General features: G+C 44.9%; 1 protein-coding gene across 1 annotated transcript in view; it reads right to left on the reverse strand.

Moving 5' to 3' along the window:
- The window catches only part of CDK12 (cyclin dependent kinase 12), a 94073-nt gene extending 73346 nt beyond the window's left edge, over nt 1-20727 (reverse strand). Inside the window, exons 1-2 of the mRNA XM_069751667.1 lie at nt 18946-20727; nt 10368-11231 (exon numbers count right to left, since the gene is read on the reverse strand). Coding sequence (XP_069607768.1) covers nt 10368-11231; nt 18946-19958 — 1877 coding nt within the window. The 5' untranslated portion in view covers nt 19959-20727. The remainder of the gene's footprint in view (nt 1-10367; nt 11232-18945) is intronic.
- Nucleotides 20728-21843: the final 1116 nt, after the last annotated feature.

Raw genomic sequence — 21843 nt, forward strand, 5'->3', positions numbered from 1 at the left:
CAGACCATTCTATCAAAGTCTGCATTCCAAAACGGCGCTCCTTCCCTTCCGAGCTCTGCCGTGCGCCCAAACAGTGGGTTACCCCCACAATTGGGGTATTGACGTACTCGGAGAAATTGCACAACAACTTGTGTGGTCTAATTTCTCCTGTTACCCTTGTGAAAATAAAAATTTGGGGGATAAAAGATCATTTTTGTAGAAAAAATGCGATTTTTTAAATTTTCACGGCTCTAAGTTATAAACTTCTGTGAAGCACCTGGGGGTTTAAAGTGCTCACCACACATCTAAATAAGTTCCTTAAGGGGTCTAGTTTCCAAAATGGGGTCACTTGTAGGGGGTTTCCACTGTTTAGGCACATCAGGGGCTCTCTAAACGTGACATGGCGTCCAATCTCAATTCCAGCCAATTTTGCATTGAAAAAGTCAAACGGCGCTCCTTCACTTCCAAGTTCTGCTGTGCGCCCAAAAAGTGGTTTACCCCCACATATGGGGTATTGGCGTATTCAGGAGAAATTGCATAACAAAATTTATGGTTACATTTCTGTTTTTACACATGTGAAAATAAAAAAAATGGTTCTGAATTAAAATGTTTGCAAAAAAAAGTTAAATGTTCATTTTTTCCTTCCACATTGTTTCAGTTCCTGTGAAGCACGTAAAGGGTTAATAAACTTCTTGAATGTGGTTTTGAGAACCTTGAGGGGTGTAGTTTTTAGAATGGTGTCACACTTCGTTATTTTCTATCATATAGACCCCTCAAAATTACTTCAAATGTGATGTGGTCCCTAAAAAAAAAAAAATGATGTTGTAAAAATGAGAAATTGCTGGTCAACTTTTAACCCTTATAACTCCCTAACAAAGAAAAATTTTGGTTCCAAAATTGTGCTGATGTAAAGTAGACATGTGGGAAATGTTATTTATTAACTATTTTTCGTGACATATCTCTCTGATTTAAGGGCATAAAAATACAAAGTTTGAAAATTGCAAAATTTTCGCCATATTTCCGTTTTTTTCATAAATAATCGCAAGTAATATCAAAGAAATGTTACCACTAACATGAAGTACAATATGTTACGAAAAAACAATCTCAGAATCAGCGGGATCCGTTGAAGCGTTCCAGAGTTATAACCTCAAAGTGACAGTGGTCAGAATTGTAAAAATTGGCTCGGTCATTAAGTACCAAATTGGCTCGGTCACTAAGGGGTTAAACCTTTGATTCCTTTTTCCCATAACCTATGTAGTACAAAAAGACTTATTATTGGCAAGATATTTACTATTACAATTACTTTCCTCAATACCTGTGGTGTTCCATTCTTTTATATGTTTTTAATTCTGGTGGTTACTAAAGTAAGATTATTGGTACTCACCGTCAAATCTTTTTCTCGGAGCCTTCATTAGGGGAACACAGGAAACCATGGGTGTATGCTGCTGCCACTAGGAGGATGACACTACGCAAGAAAAAGGGTTAGCTCCTCCCCAGCAGTATACACCCACCAACTGACCGAAAGCTAATCCGTTAGTGAGAAAGTAGTAGGAGAAATAGAAACCAGGGCGGGTGCTGTGTCCCCCAAAGGCTCAGAGAAAAATATTTTACGTTGAGTACCCAAAATCTTACTTTCTCTCTCGCTTCATTGGGGGACACATGAAACCATGGGACGTCCCAAAGCAGTCCCAAGGGTGGGAAGAAGTATAATATCTTCAAGTCAGAGCTCAGGCCACTGCGGCTTGCAGGACCTTTCTATCAAGGTTTACATCTGATGAAGCATGAGTGTGAAACCTGGAAAACTTGGTAAAAGTATGAATGGAAGCCCATGTAGCAGCTTTGCAGAGCTGCGAGGCCGACACGGCTGAGGGAGCACTGTCCTGGAGGCGCCCAAAGAACTCGTGGAGTGTGCTGTGCCCTTTCACACATCAGTTTTTTGCCGTCAGTCATAATCCGTTGGCTCGATGGATCTGTCGCAGATTGTGAAAAACAGATGCGACGGATTTGGTTTTTTAAACGGATCCGACTAGCAGAACTGGCTAATTGGATCCAAAATATATCGGAGCATGCTCAGTTAAAAAAAAACCTAATCCGTCGCCAGATTCCGTCATTTGACGGATCCGGCGCCCTTTCGAGCAAAACGATTTTTCGATGTACACAAAAAAAGGTTACTTTGTCCGTTGTCTCTGGCCGCCGGACAAACAATTTTCAAAGGATCCGGCAAATAACGGATGAAACGGGAGGTCATCCGTCGCTAATACAAGTCTATGAGAAAAAAAACAGATCTGGCAGCATCAATCGCAGGATTCATTTTTTAAAAAATTCGACGGATCGCGACTGATGGCAAAAAACTGATGTGTGAAAGGGTCCTAGACAGTAAGCTTCCAGAAAGGTGGAACGGATCCATCGAGAAATGGTAGACCTGGACGCAGGGAGACCTTTCCGTGGACCTTCTGGGATTATGAACAGAGAATCTGAGAGCCGAAGAGGTTCAGTCCTGGACAGTTAAACAGGTAAAGCTCTCACCCTGTCCAGTTTAGTGACCGCTTTCGGGGAGTGAGACGGGGACAGACAAAAAGATGGAAGTACGATGTACTCATTTAGATGAAAACCGGAAACCACCTTGGGAAGAAAGGATGGAACTGGACTTAAAACCACCTCGCTCTGGTGAAGAAAACCGGTAAGGAGACAAGAAAGCGCCGCTAGCTCTGAAACCCGTTTGATGTAATAGCGACCAGGAAAGCGACCTTCCAGGAAAAGAATGTGAAAGGGATCTCACGCAGTGGATCAAACGGAGACTCCTGTAAGACATCGAGCACTAAGTTAAGATCCCAGGGATCTACTGGGGGGCTGGTAGGGGGGAAAGAAGTTAGCAACTCCTTGAATTAATGTTTTGAGATACCTTTGGAAAAGAATGGAAAAGGCAGAAACTTGTCCCTTAACCCCATATGACGTACTATCCCGTCAAGGTGCCCTGGGACTTAATTCCCAGTGACGGGATAGTACGTCATATGCGATCGGCCGCGCTCACGGGGGGAGCCCGGCCGATCGCGGCCGGGTATCAGCTGCCTATCGCAGCTGACATCCGGCACTATGTGCCAGGAGCGTTCACGGACCGCCCCCGGCACATTAACCCCCGGCACACCGCGATCAAACATGATCGCGATGTGTCGGCGGTATAGAGAAGCATCGCGCAGGGAGGAGGCTCCCTGCGGGCTTCCCTGAGACCCCCGCAGCAACGCGATGTGATCGCGTTGCTGCGAGGGTCTCCTTACCTCCCTCCCTGCTACAGGCCCGGATCCAAAATGGCCGCGGCATCCGTGTCCTGCAGGGAGGGAGGTGGCTTACCAAGTGCCCGCTCAGAGCAGGCGCTTGGTAAGCCTGCAGCGCTGTAAGTCAGATCACTGATCTGACAGATTGCTGACAGTGATCTGTGATGTCCCCCCTGGAGCAAAGTAAAAAAAAAAAAAAATGTCCACATGTATTAAAAAAAAAAAAAAAAAAAATATTATTCCCATAAATACATTTCTTTATCTAAATTAAAAAAAAAAACAATAAAAAGTACACATTTATTATCGCCGCGTCCGTAACGACCCAATCTATAAAACGGTCCCACTAGTTAACCCCTTCAGTGAACACCGTAAGAAAAAAAACGAGGCAAAAAACAACGCTTTATTATCATACCGCCGAACAAAAAGTGGAATAACACGCGGTCAAAAAACCAGATATAAATAACCATGGTACCGCTGAAAACGTCATCTTGTCCCGCAAAAAACGAGCCGCCATACAGCATCATCAGCTAAAAAATAAAAAAGTTATAGTCCTGAGAATAAAACGATGCAAAAATTATTATTTTTTCTATAAAATAGTTTTTATCGTATAAAAGCGCCAAAACATAAAAATAATTATACAAATGAGGTATCGCTGTAAACGTACTGACCCGAAGAATAAAACTGCTTTTATCAATTTTACCAAATGCGGAACGGTATAAACGCCTCCCCCAAAAGAAATTCATGAATAGCTGGTTTTTGGTCATTCTGCCTCACAAAAATCGGAATAAAAAGCGATCAAAAACGGTCAAATAAAAATGTCAACTCGTCCCGCAAAAAACAAGACCTCACATGACTCTGGACCAAAATATGGAAAAATTATAGGTCTCAAAATGTGGAGACGCAAAAACTTTTTTGCTATAAAAAGCGTCTTTTAGTGTGTGACAGCTGCCAATCATAAAAATCCGGTATAAAAAACGCTATAAAAGTAAATCAAACCCCCCTTCATCACCTCCTTAGTTAGGGAAAAATAATAAAATTTAAAAAAAAATGTATTTCCATTTTCCCGTTAGGGCTAAAGTTAGGGTTAGGGGTTGGATTACATTTACGTTTGGGATTAGGGTTTGGATTAGAGTTAGGGGTGTGTCAGGGTTAGGGGTGTGGTTAGCGTTACTGTTGGGATTAGGGTTAGGGGTATGTTTGGATTAGGATTTCAGTTAGAATTGGGGGTTTCCACGGTTTAGGCATATCAGGGGCTCTCCAAATGCGGCATGGCGTCTGATCTCAATTCCAGCCAATTCTGCGTTGAAAAAGTAAAACCGTGCTCCTTCCCTTCCGAGCTCTCCCGTGCGCCCAAACAGGGGTTTACCCCCAAATATGGGGTATCAGCATACTCAGGACACATTGGACAACAACTTTTGGGGTCCAAGTTCTCTTGTGTAGGGCAGCACGGTGGCGCAGTGGTTAGCACAGCAGCCTTGCAGCGCTGGAGTCCTGGGTTCAAGCCCCACTAAGGACAACATCTGCAAAGAGTTTGTATGTTCTCTCCGTGTTTGCGTGGGTTTCCTCCGGGCACTCCGGTTTCCTCCCACATTCCAAAGACATACTGAAAGGGAATTTAGATTGTGAGCCCCAATGGGGACAGCAATGATAATGTGTGTAAAGCGCTGCGGAATATGTTAGCGCTATATAAAAAAATAAAATAAAGATTATCTTGTTACCCTTGGGAAAATAACAATTTGGGGGGGGGGGCTAAAAATCATTTTTGTGGGAAGAAAAAGATTTTTTATTTTCACGGCTCTGTGTTGTAAACTGTTGTGAAACACTTGGGGGTTCAAAGTTCTCACAACACATCTAGATAAGTTCCTTGGGAGGTCTAGTTTCCAATATAGGGTCACTTGTGGGGGGTTTCTACTGTTTGGGTACATCAGGGGCTCTGCAAATGCAACATGACACCTGCAGACCAATCCATCTAAGTCTGCATTCCAAATGGCGCTCCTTCCCTTCCGAGCTCTGCCATGCACCCAAACAGTGGTTTACCCCAAAATATGGAGTATCATCGTACTCAGGACAAATTGTACAACAACTATTGGGGTCCAATTTATCCTGTTACCCTTGTTAAAATACAAAACTGGGGGCTAAAATATTTTTGTGGAAAAAAATTTTTTTTTATTTTCACGGCTCTGTGTTATAAACTGTAGTGAAACACTTGGAGGTTCAAAGCTCTCAAAACACATATAGATAAGTTCCTTAGGGGGTCTACTTTCCAAAATGGTGTCACTTGTGGGGGGTTTTAATGTTTAGGTACGTCAGGGGCTCTCCAAACGCGACATGGTGTCCCATCTCAATTCCAGTCAATTTTGTATTGAAAAGTAAAACGGCGCTCCTTCCCTTCCGAGCTCTGCCATGCGCCCAAACAGTCGTTTACCCCCACATATCGGGTATCAGCGTACTCAGGACAAATTACACAACAACTTTTGGGGTTCAATTTCTTCTCTTACCCTTGGTAAAATAAAACAAATTGGAGCTGAAGTAAATTGTTTATGAAAAAAAGTTAAATGTTCATTTTTATTTAAACATTCCAAAAATTCCTGTAAAACACCTGAAGGGTTAATAAACTTCTTGAATGTGGTTTTGAGCACCTTGAAGGGTGCAGTTTTTAGAATGGTGTCACACTTGGGTATTTTCTATCATATAGACCCCTGAAAATGACTTCAAATGTCATGTAGTCCCTAAAAAATATTGGTGTTGTAAAAATGAGAAATTGCTGGTCAACTTTTAACCCTTATAACTCCCTAACAAAAAAAAAAAAGATTTGTTCTAAAATTGTGCTGATGTAAAGTAGACATGTGGGAAATGTTACTTATTAAGTATTTTGTGTGACATATCTCTGATTTAAGGGCATAAAAATTCAAAGTTGGAAAATTGCAAAATTTTCGCCAAATTTGTTTTTTTTCACAAATAAACGCACGTTATATCGAAGAAATTTTACAACTATCATGAAGTACAATATATCACGAGAAAACAATGTCAGAATCGCCAAGATCCGTTGAAGCGTTCCAGAGTTATAACCTCAAAGGGACAGTTGTCAGAATTGTAAAAATTGGCCCGGCCATTAACGTGCAAACCACCCTCGGTGCTTAAAGGGTTAATAGAACTAAGGGACAGTCCGGACTCCAGACCCGACTGCAGAAAAGACAAAATGGATGGAAGGTAAAAACCATTGGTGCGATCTGATGAATCTCACACCAGCGAAAAATGCTTTCCATGTACAGTGGTAGATGAGAGAGGATGAAGGCTTCCTTGCTTTAATCAGGGTCTGGACGACCTGATCAGAGAATCCAGCCGACTTCAAGATTGCGGCTTCAACAGCCATGCCATTAAACTGAGCGACTGAGAACTCTGGTGGAAGAGTGGCCCCTGCGACAAAAGGTGTCCACTAAAAGGTTGACCAACTCTGCGTACCAGGGCCTTCGTGGCCAATCCAGAGCAATGAGTATGATGGGTATTCCCTCAACTTTTATCTTTTTGATTACCCTGGGGATCAGCATTAGAGGTAGAAATAAGTATGGAAGGGAAAACTGTGTCCAGGGCATCGCTAGTGCATTGAATCTGATTGCTAGCGGGTCAAGGAACCTTGTGGTTGAGTCTGGACACCATGAGGTCGACGTCTGGAGTCCCCCAGCTGAGGCAGATCCTGTGAAAGTGACTGATTCAGTGACAGTTTGCCTGCGGCGAGACCTTCTCGGCTGAGAAAGTCTGCTGCCCAATTTTCGACTCCTGGAATGTGTACCGTGGAAATTGCTGGGACATTCTACTTGGCCCAAGACAGGATCCAAGCGACCTCTGCCATCACTGCCCAACCTTTGAGTTCCCGCTTGATCGTTGTCATATGCCACCGCCGTGGCATTGTCGGACTTGACTTGATTCGGACATCCGTGAAGAAATTCCTGCCAGTGAAGCAGGGCGAGAAATATTGCTCGGAGTTCCAGAATGTTGATCGGAAGGGATGATTCCTGCGCTGACCATCTACCCTGGACCGTCAAATCTTGGAAAACTGCTCCCCAGCCGAGAAGACTGGCGTCCGTTGTTACTATATTCCAACAAATAGGCAGGAAAGACCTCCCGAGATGGACCGACTGGGAACACTCCAACCATTTCAGGGACTGCTTTTATCTGCGAAGGAACTGAGAAATAAATCCAGGGAACGGATTGACTTGTCCCATCTAGCTAGAAGGAAGAGTTAGAGAAGATGCGTGTGGAACTGAGCAAACGGTACTGCTTCCATTGAAGCAACCATCTTGCCTAGTACGCTCATGCAGAATCGGCCGGAAGTGAGAGAACCTCTGAGAGACCAAAACCCGCGCATAAATGCTAGAGACTTTTCCTTGGGTAGGAAAATCTTTGCTTGGGCAGTGTTGAAAAGCATTCCCAGGAAAACAAGACGTTGGACCAGAATAAGCGACGACTTTGCAGTGTTGACAATCCAGCTCAGACGAGAAAGAGTGTCCAGGGTGATCCGTAGACTCTCCTGGCACGCCGAGGGGGTTGCGGCCTTGATGAGGATGTCGTCTAGATAAGGAACGACGAGGATGCTCCTGCTGCGTAGAATGGACATAGCCATTATTTTCGTACAAACTCTGGGGCGGTGGCTAAGCCAAACGGCAGCGCTGTTAATTTAAAGTCCCTGAATGGCGAAACGAAGGACTCTCTGGTGCGGGGCAGAGATAGGAATGTGCAAGTAGGCATCTTGAATGTCGACCGAGCAGAGAAATTCCTCTGGCTCCATGGAGGCTATTACGGATCAAAGAGACCATCTTGAAGTGAAGCAGTCGCACATATTTGTTTATTAATTTGAGGTCCAGGATGGGATAAACTGAAATGTCCTTTTTTGGCACCACAAATAGGTTTAAAGGGAACCTATCACCCCCAAAATCGAAGGCGAGGTAAGCCCACCAGCATCAGGGGCTTATCTACAGCATTCTGTAATGCTGTAGATAAGCCCCCAATGTATCCTGAAAGATGAGAAAAAGAAATTAGATTATACTCACCCAGGGGTGGTCCCGGTTCGATGGGCGTCGCGGTCCGGGGCCTCCCATCTTACGATGACGTCCTCTTCTTGTCTTCACGCTCCGGAGCAGGCGTACCTTGTCTGCCCTGTTGAGGGCGCCAGGTCTCTTACCTTTCCCGGCGCCTGCGCACTGCAGTACTTAATAGGGCAGACAAAGTACGCCTGCGCCGGAGCGTGAAGACAAGAAGATGACGTCATCGTAAGATGGGAGGCCACAGACCGGATCGCGACGCCCATCGGACCAGAACAGGACCAGGACCGCCCCTGGGTAAGTATAATCTAACCTCTTTTTCTTATCTTTCAGGATACATCGGGGGCTTATCTACAGCATTACAGAGAATGCTGTTGATAAGCCCCTGATGCTGGTGGGCTTAGCTCACCTTCGATTTTGGGGGTGACAGGTTCCCTTTAATTAAAAATTCTGAGAAACGCTCTCGTGTGAGAATGGAGACAATAACGCGAACCTTGATGAGGGAGTCGACGGCTTTGAAAAACCCTGGAATGAGAGACGTTCTTTGGTGGACAGGACTCGAAAAAACTAAATCAAGTTAGAGTAGAAAACTATCTTGCAACCGTATGAGATAACGTCTCGGACCCAGGAGTCGTCGGCTACGGATAGTCACTCATCCCGAAAATAAAGGAAACGACTGCCCACCCTGAGAGACCTTGAACACCAGGTCGGGGTTGGTTTAAAGGAGGGCCTTCTCCTCTGTTGATGCCCTGGGGACTTGTCCTGTCAGGGGTTACTCTGAGTTGGGAACCTCCAAAAGGAACGAAAAGGAACTGTGCGGCGGGGCGCACGTTTGACTCTCTGTTGGGGTAGAGACGTACTCTTTCCTCCCGTGGCATTGGAGATTATTGTATCCAACTCTTCTCTGAAGAGACAAGAACAATGGAAGGGAAGACTTGTAGGGACTTCTTTGAAGCGGAGTCCGCGTTCCAAGCTACCAGCCACAGGACTTGTGGATGGTGATAATGTTGCCAGCTGCTAGAGCTGAACAGGAGGCTGCATCGAGGGACACGGACAAGAGGTATTTTCCCACGTGGCCGATTTGGTCCGCAAGATCTGACAGCTCGTCTGTAGGGGCACCAGTGTTGATACCCTGGCGGAGATGTCTCGCCCAGGCAGAAACAGTCTTAACTACCCAGGTAGCCGTGAAGAAAAGGCAGAGGAAAGCGCCCGTGGCCTCAAAGGCAGACTTGGCCAACAATTCAATGTATCTGTCGGAAGGTTCCTTTAAAGCCTTGACAAAGGCTCAGGAGGAGCCAAAACGTTGCCCAGGATGAGTGGGGCAAAATAAAGTTTTTTCACTTTTTTCCACCTGAAACAATTATTTTGTAGTGGGTAGTGGAGAGGACCAGTCCGCATCGTCTCTTGCGGATGCCCGCAAACACTCTTGATGTGTTAGGAGGCATAGGGTTACGCATGGTAGACATGAGAGGGTACAGTAGTGACACAATCCCACACTGTGCTCCCGGTCTAATGCCAATTACACTCGATCGCCCAGAATCACAAGCTGAATCTGCATAATAGAAAGCATTAATAAAACACAACAAAAAACCTAAGGTAGAAACGGGGCTGAGGGCAGCCATGTGTCCACCTCCTACTGACACTAAGCTAAATCTGATTAGCTTTCTGTCAGTTGGTGGGTATATACTGCTGGGGACGAGCTAACTTTTTTTGGATAGTGCCAACCTCCTAACGTCAGCAGCATACACCCATGGTTTCCTGTGTCCCCCAATGAAGAGAGAAATAAAATTTATCACGATTTTATACAGCTTGTATTTCTTCTTCTTTTGGTGTTTCATCTCGTTAAACAGGTAAAATTGCAAGATGCTAGAGAGGAAAAAAAAAAAGGAACTTGCCATTTTAACTTATGAAAATATAATAATATCTATAATTTACTGCTTGTTGCCCAAGTTACTCGCCACCTCTGAGACAAGGATTTATTTTTCTCCTGTAAACAGTATTAATGGTAACAGTCATAGAAGATCTAGATCGACAAAACAAGGAGACATTTTGTAACTGTACATATCTGAAGACTCACCTTTCCATGTCATCTTCTCCTAGTAATAAAGGCGGGAGCGGCAATAAAGGAAGTGTAGAGGTTTTCAAGTGTGGGATAATGAAGTTAACTTGTGGCTGTGGCTTAGTAGTGGACACTGATGGAGGCTGGGAATTTGACTGAACGGATGCAGTTGATGCCCGGGTATGACTGGTGGGAGTCACTGAAGGTGCCACAATGGCAGGAAGGGGTACGAATGTCAATGAGGGTGGAGGAGGTAAAGGTGGAGGAGGCTGCTGAGCAACAGCAGGTGAAGGAGGAAGAGGCGGTAGTGGAGGAGGCGGTGAACATGTGGGTAAAGGAGGCTGGGGAGACTTCAAAGGAGGCAAAGGGGGAGGAATATCCTTTTCTTTCTCTTTGTCCGTCACTGCCTCTTTTGGCGCTAATACCTCTTCTTTGATGGGGGTACATTTAATTTCCTTTACTACTTGAGTTTTGGGATCCTTAGTTGATATCAAAGGTTTCTTTTCAATTTCCTCTGTTTTGATGGAAACAGATATCGTCTTGTCCACATTTGCTGTAACTGAAAGTTCTGTATCAGAAACAGATTTGTCCATTTTAAGAATTTTGGTTATCTTTTTGGCATCCATCATGGACAGTCCTTTCCCATCACCAGTCTCTCTTTTTATTAACGGACTGCCCTTGGAATCTCTACCTGCTGCTGCGGCAGCTAACGCTCGCTCCTTTTTCTTACGGCTAAGCTCTGCACCTAGACTGGAGTTTAGTGGCAGCCGAGCAGGTGAAATACTGGAATGGCGACTTCGGGACTGAGACTTCTTATTTTTCCGGGAAGACGACGACTTCCTTGAGTATATGGGACTCCTGCTTCGGGATTTGACAGACTTTCTGTAATAAAAAAAAAAAAAACTATCAGTACTAAGTAAAAAACACAAAGGGGTTAGTTGCACATCAGTTGTCAGATTTTAAACAATCTTGTGAAAACTGCAGCAAGCCACAATATGAAATCACTATGTATTTAATGTCAAACAGGGTAAGGCCGGTCACTAGATGGACACACAGTCGAAAATGATCTAGGTATTGTTTCTAAGTCACATTCTGCACTTATTTTGTTTCCAACATCCTTTCAACTATAAGGTTATCAAAACAGTTATGCAGAATCTATGCAGTAATAGTAGTAGATATACTGACAAGTCTAGCAAAGGAAAAGTACAGAACTGCACTGCAAGCAAAGCAACAAGTTAAAGAAGCACTCCCAACAAATGTTATCCTCAATACATTGCAGTCATCATACTATATAGCAATGTGTACTTACAATTGGTCATTTTGTCTTTCTACCCAGCTAATTCTTCTCTTTTCCATTAGGTCAGTGACATCACATGCTTAAAAACTGACTAGCCAAATCCTTCCAACCTCTATGTAGAAACAGGAGGTCACTTTTCCCTGCACGAGTCATAAGTCACTGCAAAAGTCCCTGGCTGGGAGGAAGGGGGGGGGAGATGGGGGGGAGAGCAGCTAGGTCAGGATTTGAAGGGGGGGGGGGGGCAAGATACTTCCTGTTTCTACATAGAGCAGAGAGAGGAGAAGAATTATCTGGTGAAAAATGAAATTGTAAGTGCATATTACTTTAAAATGAATATATGGTAAGAACTCCTTTCCTTCAGCACATATCTGCCCTACATCCTGAATGGGGATAGGAAAATCCCGCTGTGCTTATACACAAGGCCCAGTACACACAGGTTGTACTGTACCTCCAAATGCCTACAATTTCAAAGACAGACAGCGTAAAAGGAAGGGACTTCCTCCACAAAAATCACTAAAACTTATAGTTATCAAAGGAGGAACTCTCCTTACACCTCTATTGAGGTCCGATAACACCGAACTTGACTTAATATCCACTAAATATGCCTCAACGTTATCTTTAACTTATCTACTATATAATTGTCTAAGGGTCACTTCCGTCTGTCTGTCTGTCACGGATATTCATTGGTCGCGGCCTCTGTCTGTCATGGAAATCCAAGTCGCTGATTTGCCATGACCAATCAGCGACAGGCACAGTACGGAAGAAAATGGCCGCTCCTTACTCCCCGCAGTCTGTGCCCGGCGTCCGCATACTCCCCTCCGGTCAGCGCTCACACAGGGTTAATGGCAGCATTGACCGCGGTGTAACGCACTCGTTTAACGCTGCTATTAACCGTGTGACCAACTTTTTACTACTCATGCTGCCTATGCAGCATGAATAGTAAAAAGATCTAATGTTAAAAATAAAAAATAGTTACATACTCACCATCCGGAGCCCCCGGATCGAAGCAAACGGTTACCGATGCTCCTCGCGACGCCCCGGTGACCGCTCCATGCATTGCGGTCTTGCGAGATGATGACGTGCGGTCTCGCGAGACCGCTACGTCATCATCTCGCGACACCGCAATGCACTCTTCAGACCGGAGTGCGCGAGGAGCATCGGTAACCGGCCGCTTCGATACGGAGGCTCCGGATGGTGAGTATGTAACTATTTCTTATTTTAATTCTTTTTTTTAACAGGGATATGGTGCATACTACGTGGCTCTGTGCAATATACTTCGTGGCTCTGTGCAATATACTTCGTGGGGCTGGGCAATACACTACGTGGGCTGGGCAATACACTACGTGGGCATGCATATTCTAGAATACCCGATGCGTTAGAATCGGGCCACCATCTAGTACTATATACTAACTGAGACAAAAGAGTGTAACAATAAGGCTATGTTCACACGTCAGGATTCTTTGCAGAAATTTCCTGAACAAAACCGGACATTTTCTGCAAGAAATCCGCATGCGTTTTTTTCGCGTTTTTCTCGCTTTTGTTTTTTATGTTTTTTTCCGGAGCTTCCCAATGCATTAAAAGAGCAGAAAACCCGCGAAAAAAAAAAAAAAAAAAAAAAAAAAAAAAAATCGGAAAAAATTAATGAACATGCTGCGTTTTTTATTGCGGAAAAAAACGCAACATGTGCACAAAAATTGCAGATTGCATTCTATTAATAGGATGCTTAATGGATGCCTTTTTTTAGCGAAAAAAAAACGCAAAAAAAAAAAAACACGAAAAATCCGAAACGTGTGCACACAGCCTAAAGGATATTTATTACACACAAACACACACAAGTCTGAAGCCTACTACATACATATATATTTATACCCAAGCTGGCGAAAATAAAATATATAAATATATATATATATATATTCTAACGCATCGGGTATTCTAGAATATGTATGTCCACGTAGTATATTGCCCAGCCACGTAGTATATTGCCCAGCCACGTAGTATATTGCCCAGCGCCACGTAGCATATTGCACAGCCACGTATGACACAGGTTAAAAAATAAACACTCACCTTCCGCAGGCGCGTTGTAGCACTGTCACCTGTGTGGGGTGCAGGCGGCATCTTCCGGTCCCAGGGTGTGCTGATGTCACGGTCACACGACAGTGACGTCATGGCAGGTCCTTGTCGTGCAGGACCTGCCGTGACGTCGCGGTCACATGACCGTGACGTCACGGCAGGTCCTTTTCGCGCAGGCGCACAGGACTTGTGATGACGTCGTAGTCACATGACCGTGACGTCATGGCAAGTCCTTCTCCCAGACCATCCGTGCGATCGGAACGTGCCGGTTGGATCGCGAGGAGCGGGAAAGGCGGCGTAGGTGAGTATATAATCATTTTTTATTTTTTTTATTTTTAACATTCAATGTTTTTACTATTGGCGCTGCATAGGCTGCGTCAATAGTAAAAAACTTGGTCACACAGGGTTAATAACAGCGGTAACGGACTGCATTACACCGCGGCATAACGCGGTCCGTTACCGCTGCCATTAACCCTGTGTGAGGGCAGACTGGAGGGGTGTATGCGGGCGCCGGGCAGTGAGTGCGGGGAGTAAGGAGCGACCATTTTCTTCCGGACTGTGCGCGTCGCTGATTGGTCGCGGCAGCCATGACAGGCAGCTGCCGAGACCAATCAGCGAACGAATAACCGTTACAGAAGGACAGACAGACGGAAGTGACCCTTAGACAATTATATAGTAGATATATACACACACACAACTCTAATATAGTAATATCACTACAGTATACAGTAGTAACCCACAATTAAGATATGACACAGTAAAAACCCACAATTAACTGCCCAAATAGCCTAAATCGCCCAAGTCACACATTCAATATCAGACCTCCCATCTATAGCTTACTATCCCTAATGAGGAGTAAAGGGCCTCATAAGAAAAGGGGATACAGAGTATACTTAACCACCATGTACGTCCATGATCTTCCCAGCAAGCAAGAGAGGCAAAACAGAAGAACCACATGCTCTTGTCCCTTTTATGTGACCAGCTAAAAGAGGTGTGTCTAGCCCCAGGTGTGTGGAATGAGGTCAGAAGTCTATTGTCCACTGGCAAAGGTACATCCCCTCAATAACCTGTCTTACCAGCTCAAAGGCAGACCTACTTTGCAATACAGCAGCCTGGAGGAGGGGTTTCGCTCCTCCATGTGGGGGTGTATATACACAAAACATGCATTAACCCCTTCACAACATGCACCGTACTAGTACGTCGCATGTCGTGTTTCCCCCATTGATGTGGGCTCCGGCGCTGAGCCCACATCAAAGTCGCGACATTTCAACTATTTTGTACAGCTGACATGTGCATGTAATAGTGGCAGGTGGAACCGTGATCCACCTACCGCTATTAACTAGTTAAATGCCGCTGTCAAACGATGACAGTGGCATTTAACTACCGTCATGCATCGGCATGACAACCTGAGGTCTCCTTGAGACCTCTATGGTTGTTGATGCCGGCTTGCTGTGAGCGCCACCCTGTGGTCGGCACTCATAGCAAGCCTGTAATTCAGCTGCATAGGAGCGATCTGATGATCGCTCCTATGTAGCTGAGCCGATCCAGTTGTGCCAGCTTTTGAAGCATGGCAAAAGTTTAAAAAAAAAAATGTTTTATAAAACATGAAAGAAGAAAAAAAATATATACCGGTATATATAAAAGTTTAAATCACCCCCCTTTCGCCCCATTCAAAATAATATAAAATAAAAAAATAAAAAAACTTACACATTTGTTATCGCCGCGTTCAGAATCGCCCGATCTATCAATTAAAAAAAAAATTAACCTGATCGCTAAATGGCGTTGCGAGAGAAAAAAAATTCAAAACGCCAGAATTACTTTTTTGGTCGCCACGACATTGCATTAAAATGCAATAACGGGCGATCAAAAGAATGTATCTATACCAAAATGGTATCATTAAAAACGTCAGCTCGGCACGCAAAAAATAAGCCCTCTCCCGACCCCAGATCACGAAAAATGGAGACGCTACGGGTATTGGAAAATGGTGCAATTTTTTTTTTTTTTTTAGCAAAGTTTGGAATTTTTTTTTCACCACTTAGATAAAAAAAACAACCTAGACATGTTTGGTGTCTATGAATTTGTAATGACGTGGAGAATCACAATGGCAGGTCATTTTTAGCATTTAGTGAACCTAGCAAAATAGCCAAAACAAAAAAACAAGTGTGAGATTGCACTTTTTTGCAATTTCACCACACTTGGAATTTGTTTCCCGTTTTCTAGTACAAGACATGGTAAAACCAAAGGTGGGATTGCACTTGGTAAAACCAATGGTGTCGTTCAAAAGTACAACTCATCCAGCAAAAAATAAGCCCTCACATTGCCATATTGACGGAAAAATAAAAAAAAAGTTATGGCTCTGGGAAGGAGGGGAGCGAAAAACAAACACGGAAAAATGAAAAATGGCTGCATCTTGAAGGGGTATTGAACACATCTCAATATAAAGATATACATTTTGGGGCACTTCCCTTCTACAGAAATAAAGTGTCTTTTTTGGTATTATGTATCCAATTTATTTGGATACATTTTAGCTCAAAACTGTCCAATAACAACCAATCTGTGCTCTGCTTTCATGTTTCCAAGAATGTAATCTACACTGTGATTGGTTGTAATGAACACCAAACTGCAGGGGCCAGTCGTTTATGTAAGCAGTGAAGAGGCTGCAGCACTGGCACAGACTCACAGGCCAAGTCGGACATTCCTTTGCCATATCCAGCCACGCACCATTGTCCCATATACCCCTATGGCATTAAAAGTACAGTGCTTGAGAGTGCAGACAGCTTGAAGCTTACTGGAGGAAGAGGCACATCTCCACAGACTTAACATTGATGGCCTGTCCTACAAAACTGACTATCTGCTCCTTCATATGTTTTTGTTGCTCAGTCCCACCCCCACAATCTTTGGGGCTGCGAGCTGTGACGTTCAAGTAGCTGAAAACTTTTTTTTCAATGGCTCATTTATGGCTCTGTACCATTTCATGTAGAAGCTGGATATTAAGTGTCATAAATTAAATCATGTTCAATCAGTTAAAGGCAGTACAGCTTTTCTTGGTCATCATTCATATTTTTTGGCACTAAAATAAACACGCTCTAAGCGCAGTTTTTTTTCCTCCAAGGCACGTTGTTTTTTTTAGTGAAAATCACTTTAGGAAATGATTCTTCTTTGGGGATTTTTGGGTGTTCTTTTTCTTTCTTGAACTTTTTTTGACAAATATTTGAAGATTTTTTTAAAAAAAGCTTTTTCCCCTGAAGCATTTTGGGAGTTTTTTTTCCTTAAGGGTGCTTTCACATGGTGCTTTTTTCCATGTTCACAGGACCTGTCGGGGCCTGCATCCCCCCCCCGCCACAAAACAGGATTTGAACGTATGCGGCGTTGGGGGCCATAGACTATAATGGTGCAGGCAGAGCGAACATGCACTCTGCAGTGCATCATTTTTGGGCACATACGCCTACTGGAGACAGGAACCAGATGCAGTCGGCTACGTCCAAGTGTCCGCCTTCAGTAGGCGTATACACCCAAAAAAGATGCAGGCCAGAGTGGACGTTCGCTTTCCTGGCACAATAATAGTCCATTGCCCACTTTGCGGGGGGTTCGGATGCAAGCCCCGACAGGACCCATAAACGTGGAGAAAAGTGCAACGTGAAAGTACCCCATGTGGTTTTTTACAGCTTTTTGATTGGACATCACATATTTTAGGAACTAATTTCATCAGCAGCTACTTCAAAGATGTGATAGTCATTTTCTGCCCCCTGATGTTTTTAAAAACGTAAAGAAGAAAAAAATGCTTAAGACTAAATATGTACAAACAGCAATGTAGTTTAAAATAGAAATTAATAGGAAGAGTCTCGAGTTTTTGCAGAATTTTTTTTAGGCATTTTCCAAGTGGACATGCCCCAAAAACTGCGTGTGCACATATCGCAAGGGTAAGTGCCCACGATCAGGAAATAGCAGTGCTTTGGAAAAACAGATTTTCGTTGCGTTCAATCACGCAGTTAAATCCGCATGTGTTCATTGAAAAATGTGGATTTACGGCATCCAATACATTTCACTGTGGAAACTGACATACTGCGGCTCAAATCCGCACTGTGGGCGAGTTTACACAGCGTCAAATAGAAGCACAGTGGGCATCAAATTTATAGAAATCCCATCCACTGTGCTTGTAACCTAGAACGCAGCATTTTTGATGCGGCGCAGTTGAGCCGAGTCCAAAACTCTGCTATTCTTGATCGTGGGCACATACCCCAAGAGGGACAGTATATGATATATAAGAAGCACTGTTTTGTACCGACATTTGGTGACTGATATTAATCGGGTGTCCGTATTGTATGTATAATGTATATGTATTACACACATACATTGCACATTACACAACTATACAACCCAAACCTGCTAACTACTCTCCCTCGCCTTCTACGGCCTCATCCAGACGTCAGCGTTTTACACGTATGGAAAGAAAGAAAAAGTGTCATCAGTGTTTGGTCAGTGTTTTTCATGTACGGATAAATGAATGAACAAATTTTCTTCTATATATCACAATGTTAAACATGGACGGCACAAGGATGCTGCCATCTGTGTGCTGTGTGTTTAACATGGCACTTTTCATCTGTGCTTTCAGAAAAAAAAAAAACTGCTGTCTCCATGGGTTTTGTATGGACACATGGTATGTGTAAAAATATGAACATGTGAACAGCCCCATAGGCTGTAATTGGTACATGCTGTATCCATGAAAAACACAGATAGAACACGTATGTAAAACAGACGTCTGAAGGAGACAGAAGAGCTTTTAGTTGGCAGGGTGTGATCAAGAGAAAAAGTCCAAACAGGGCTCAACTCCCCAAGTACAGCATGAAAGTTCTTTTCAGGCAAGTAGAAGCTGTAAAAAGAAAAGAAAAACAGCCAAATCTTATCTTAATGAGCTGAAAATCATGGCACACTTAACTAAATGTCCAATTTCCCTGCAACAGTCACCTCAGGGTAAATGTTGCATGACACAGCAGCCATCCAAATGAAAGGCCGTCCATGTAATGCAATGACTACTCTACATTTACTGTAGACCCTCCCCTAATTTTACACGCCCATAGCAAGACCCTGAATTGGATCTCTAAGGGATTCTTGGTAGGCCCCCTTCCTTTTCTATAAGTTACTACACTTAGACAATTTCTCAGAATGAAAGAGCAAGAAATAGAATAAAAATTGAAGTAAAATCAGAATAAGCTAGAAAGAGAAGGTCACCTGGGTAAAGGACTCCGGCTGACTGAGCGCTTGGACACAAAAGGGCTGCTGGACCGCCTGCGTCCATATGGACTTGGAGATCTCCCACTGTAGGATCCACTTCCTCTTTCATAGCTGGAAGATCTCCTCCTGTAAGGGCTGACCGAACGCTGCCTCCTGCTGTACGGGCTGGGGGAACGTGTGTTAGTCTGATAAGCAGAGGGCTCTTTGTAGTTTGGGCTGTCTACGCTTTTCTTGTATGATTCAACGTAGTTACTGGAGCCATGGGAACGAGGTGGGCTTCCATCATAGTCCTGCCCACCTGATGCATCAGAATGACTGTCATCCTGTTTTGGGCTGCTGCCGTATTTTCTACGTGGACTTCGACCTTTCCTCTTGGGGCTGTCAGAAGTTTTGTAACGCTTAGAAGAGTCCTTTCTGCGGTGGCTTTTAGTTCGCTCCTTGTGTCCCGATTTAACTTCCCGCTCTCTACGGGATTTCTCTCTGTGCATCTTTGACATTCTGACCTCTTTATTCGCGGACTTCGAGCCGCGTCCATGCTCTTCTGGTTCCTCAACCACCCGTTTGGTCACACCTGACGTCCTTTCTTTAGAGCTCATCACCTTGCTCACAGTGGTCTCCTGGCTTTTCTCAGGTTTACGTTCCCTTTCTAATTGTTTACTTTTGGCCAACTCTTTGACCTTCTTGTGCTGATGGCGGTGGCGTGATCTATGAGCCTTTTCGCTCCCTCTATGCTCATCACTGTCTCTTTTCTCTGTCTTAGAAGAGACGTCATCTGAGAAGGTGTCGGAATCCGAGCTTATGTCATCATACTCCACCAGCTTTAGCGTCGTTGTGGGCATCAAAGGCTCAAGCGTCACTGGGGAATCTCGGATATATTTTGCCTTGTGCCGCTTGTGTTTTGTGCCTAACCGTTGACGGTCTTTGTTGTTGCTGCTCCCACTGCTTTGCAGCATGTTAGACACAGGCCCTCCGCTATCCTTCTTGTTCCCATGCCGCACTGGGTTTGGCATTCCTCTGCCGAAAAAAAAGGGGGGTGGGGAGGGGAGAACCCCACAAAAATGAAGTAAGTTTCCTTGGCCAAGTTACAAGACGGCACCGTCCTTGGTCACGTGGCTTCTGCCCGCATTCACAGGCACTAGTGCGGCATAGAGGTGGCGTGTCGTCAGTAGGAGATATCGGGCGAGACGACTAACCTCCCTCCATATAAAAAGGTCTTTATCACTTTTCCACAAATTTCTCGGATATAATGGCGTGCTCGTTGTCCCTGGACGGGATGGAGGAGCAGGATCTGGCGGACGCTCAGATTAGAAGTCACAGTCTGAAGACGCTCATTGGGTCAAGAGGGCTTGTCCAGACCCATAGTCCATGGCGCAGACCGTACACGTCTGTACAGAGCGGAGAAGTCTGGGTGTGTGGCGCCTCCTACAGGAGCCCTAGTCCATAGTGTCAGCCCCTGGTGGCAGAAGATGAGGGGCTCCTCACATTGGGGTGGCTGCAGGCGGAGCCCTCTCCTCAGGTTCCTGTCTGACTTCCCTGACAGAGGAGAGGCGTGCAGGCCTCCTGTCTGCTCCTGGCTGTCAGCACGGTGCGGCCTCCCCTCACTGCTCAGCACTCGGTCACCTCACGGTCTCCTCCAGTCACAAAGTGCCGGTAAATGGGAACGAATCTCGCGGGATTCCGGCGGGAACAGATACGTTGTCCCCCGAAGGAAACGGCCGCCTTGCGTTTCCACAGGCAGCGGTGTAACCCTTCTCCTCCAAGTCTCGCGACAGCTGAGCTTCCCTCAGGTAGCGGCCTCTATCCAAATCTCGCGAGTTCTCGCCGTCCTCTTTCTCTATCACCGCGAGAATTCGTACCAAACGCAATCGCTCATCCTGCGCCTTGCGAGCAGTGCGGCCTGATCTCGCGAGATGCCATTTCCTGCTTGCGGCACATGGTGGTTTTCTCGCGATGACGGAGCGTGATTTCTTTTTTTTTCTTTTTTTTCTTTGGACGTCAGAACTTTATTCATGATTTTGCTGACACTGGTCACGTGTTACACTTCCAATCACAGTGGAGTAATAGTGTGAAAGTAAAGGAAAAGTCCACTGACGACATGGCAGCTGCTGCTGGGGAGATCAGGTGTCTGGAAATAAAGGCGCACTATCACCAGAGAAAGCACTGCATGTGTTATTAGTGTGGCTGCAGGGCATTAAAGGGGTGGTCTGGTGAAGACAAGGTCTTGCTTATCCTATACCTCATAGATCAGTAGGGATCTGACCCCAGATCTGCACTGAGCAGCTGACTGGGATCTTATACCGTTAAAGCGTCTTTCACACTTGCGTCGGTACGGGGCCATCACAAAGCGTCGGCGCAACGTACCGACGGACCGGTGTGATTTTCTGCACAACGTGGGCAGCGGACGCAGTGTTTCCACGTGTCTGCTGCCCATAGTAAACTCCCAGGGAGGAGGGGGTGGAGTTACGGCTGGGCATGCGCAGTTTAAAATGCAGGACACGACGTACGAAAAAACGTTCCCTGTAACATTTTTGCGCTGCGACGGTCCGCCAAATACTGACGCATCCAGTGGACGCGAGGTGTGGCCATACGTCGCGATCCGTCGGCAATACAAGTCTAAGGGAAAAAAACGCATCCTGCGGGCACATTTGCAGGATGCATTTTTTTCCCAAAACGACGCATTGTGACTGATCTAAAAAGACGGAAGTGTGAAAGTAGCCTTATGTGGATGAGAAGTGCACATAATAATAATAATCTTTATATAGCGCTAACATGTTCCGCAGCGCTTTACAGGTTGCACACACAATCATCACTGTCCCCGTTGGGGCTCACAATCTATATTCCCTATCAGTATGTCTTTGGAATGTGGGAAGAAACCGGAGTACCCAGAGGAAACCC

The sequence above is a fragment of the Ranitomeya imitator genome, chromosome 2 (assembly GCF_032444005.1).
Source record: "Ranitomeya imitator isolate aRanImi1 chromosome 2, aRanImi1.pri, whole genome shotgun sequence".
In the NCBI taxonomy this organism is placed as follows: domain Eukaryota; kingdom Metazoa; phylum Chordata; class Amphibia; order Anura; family Dendrobatidae; genus Ranitomeya; species Ranitomeya imitator.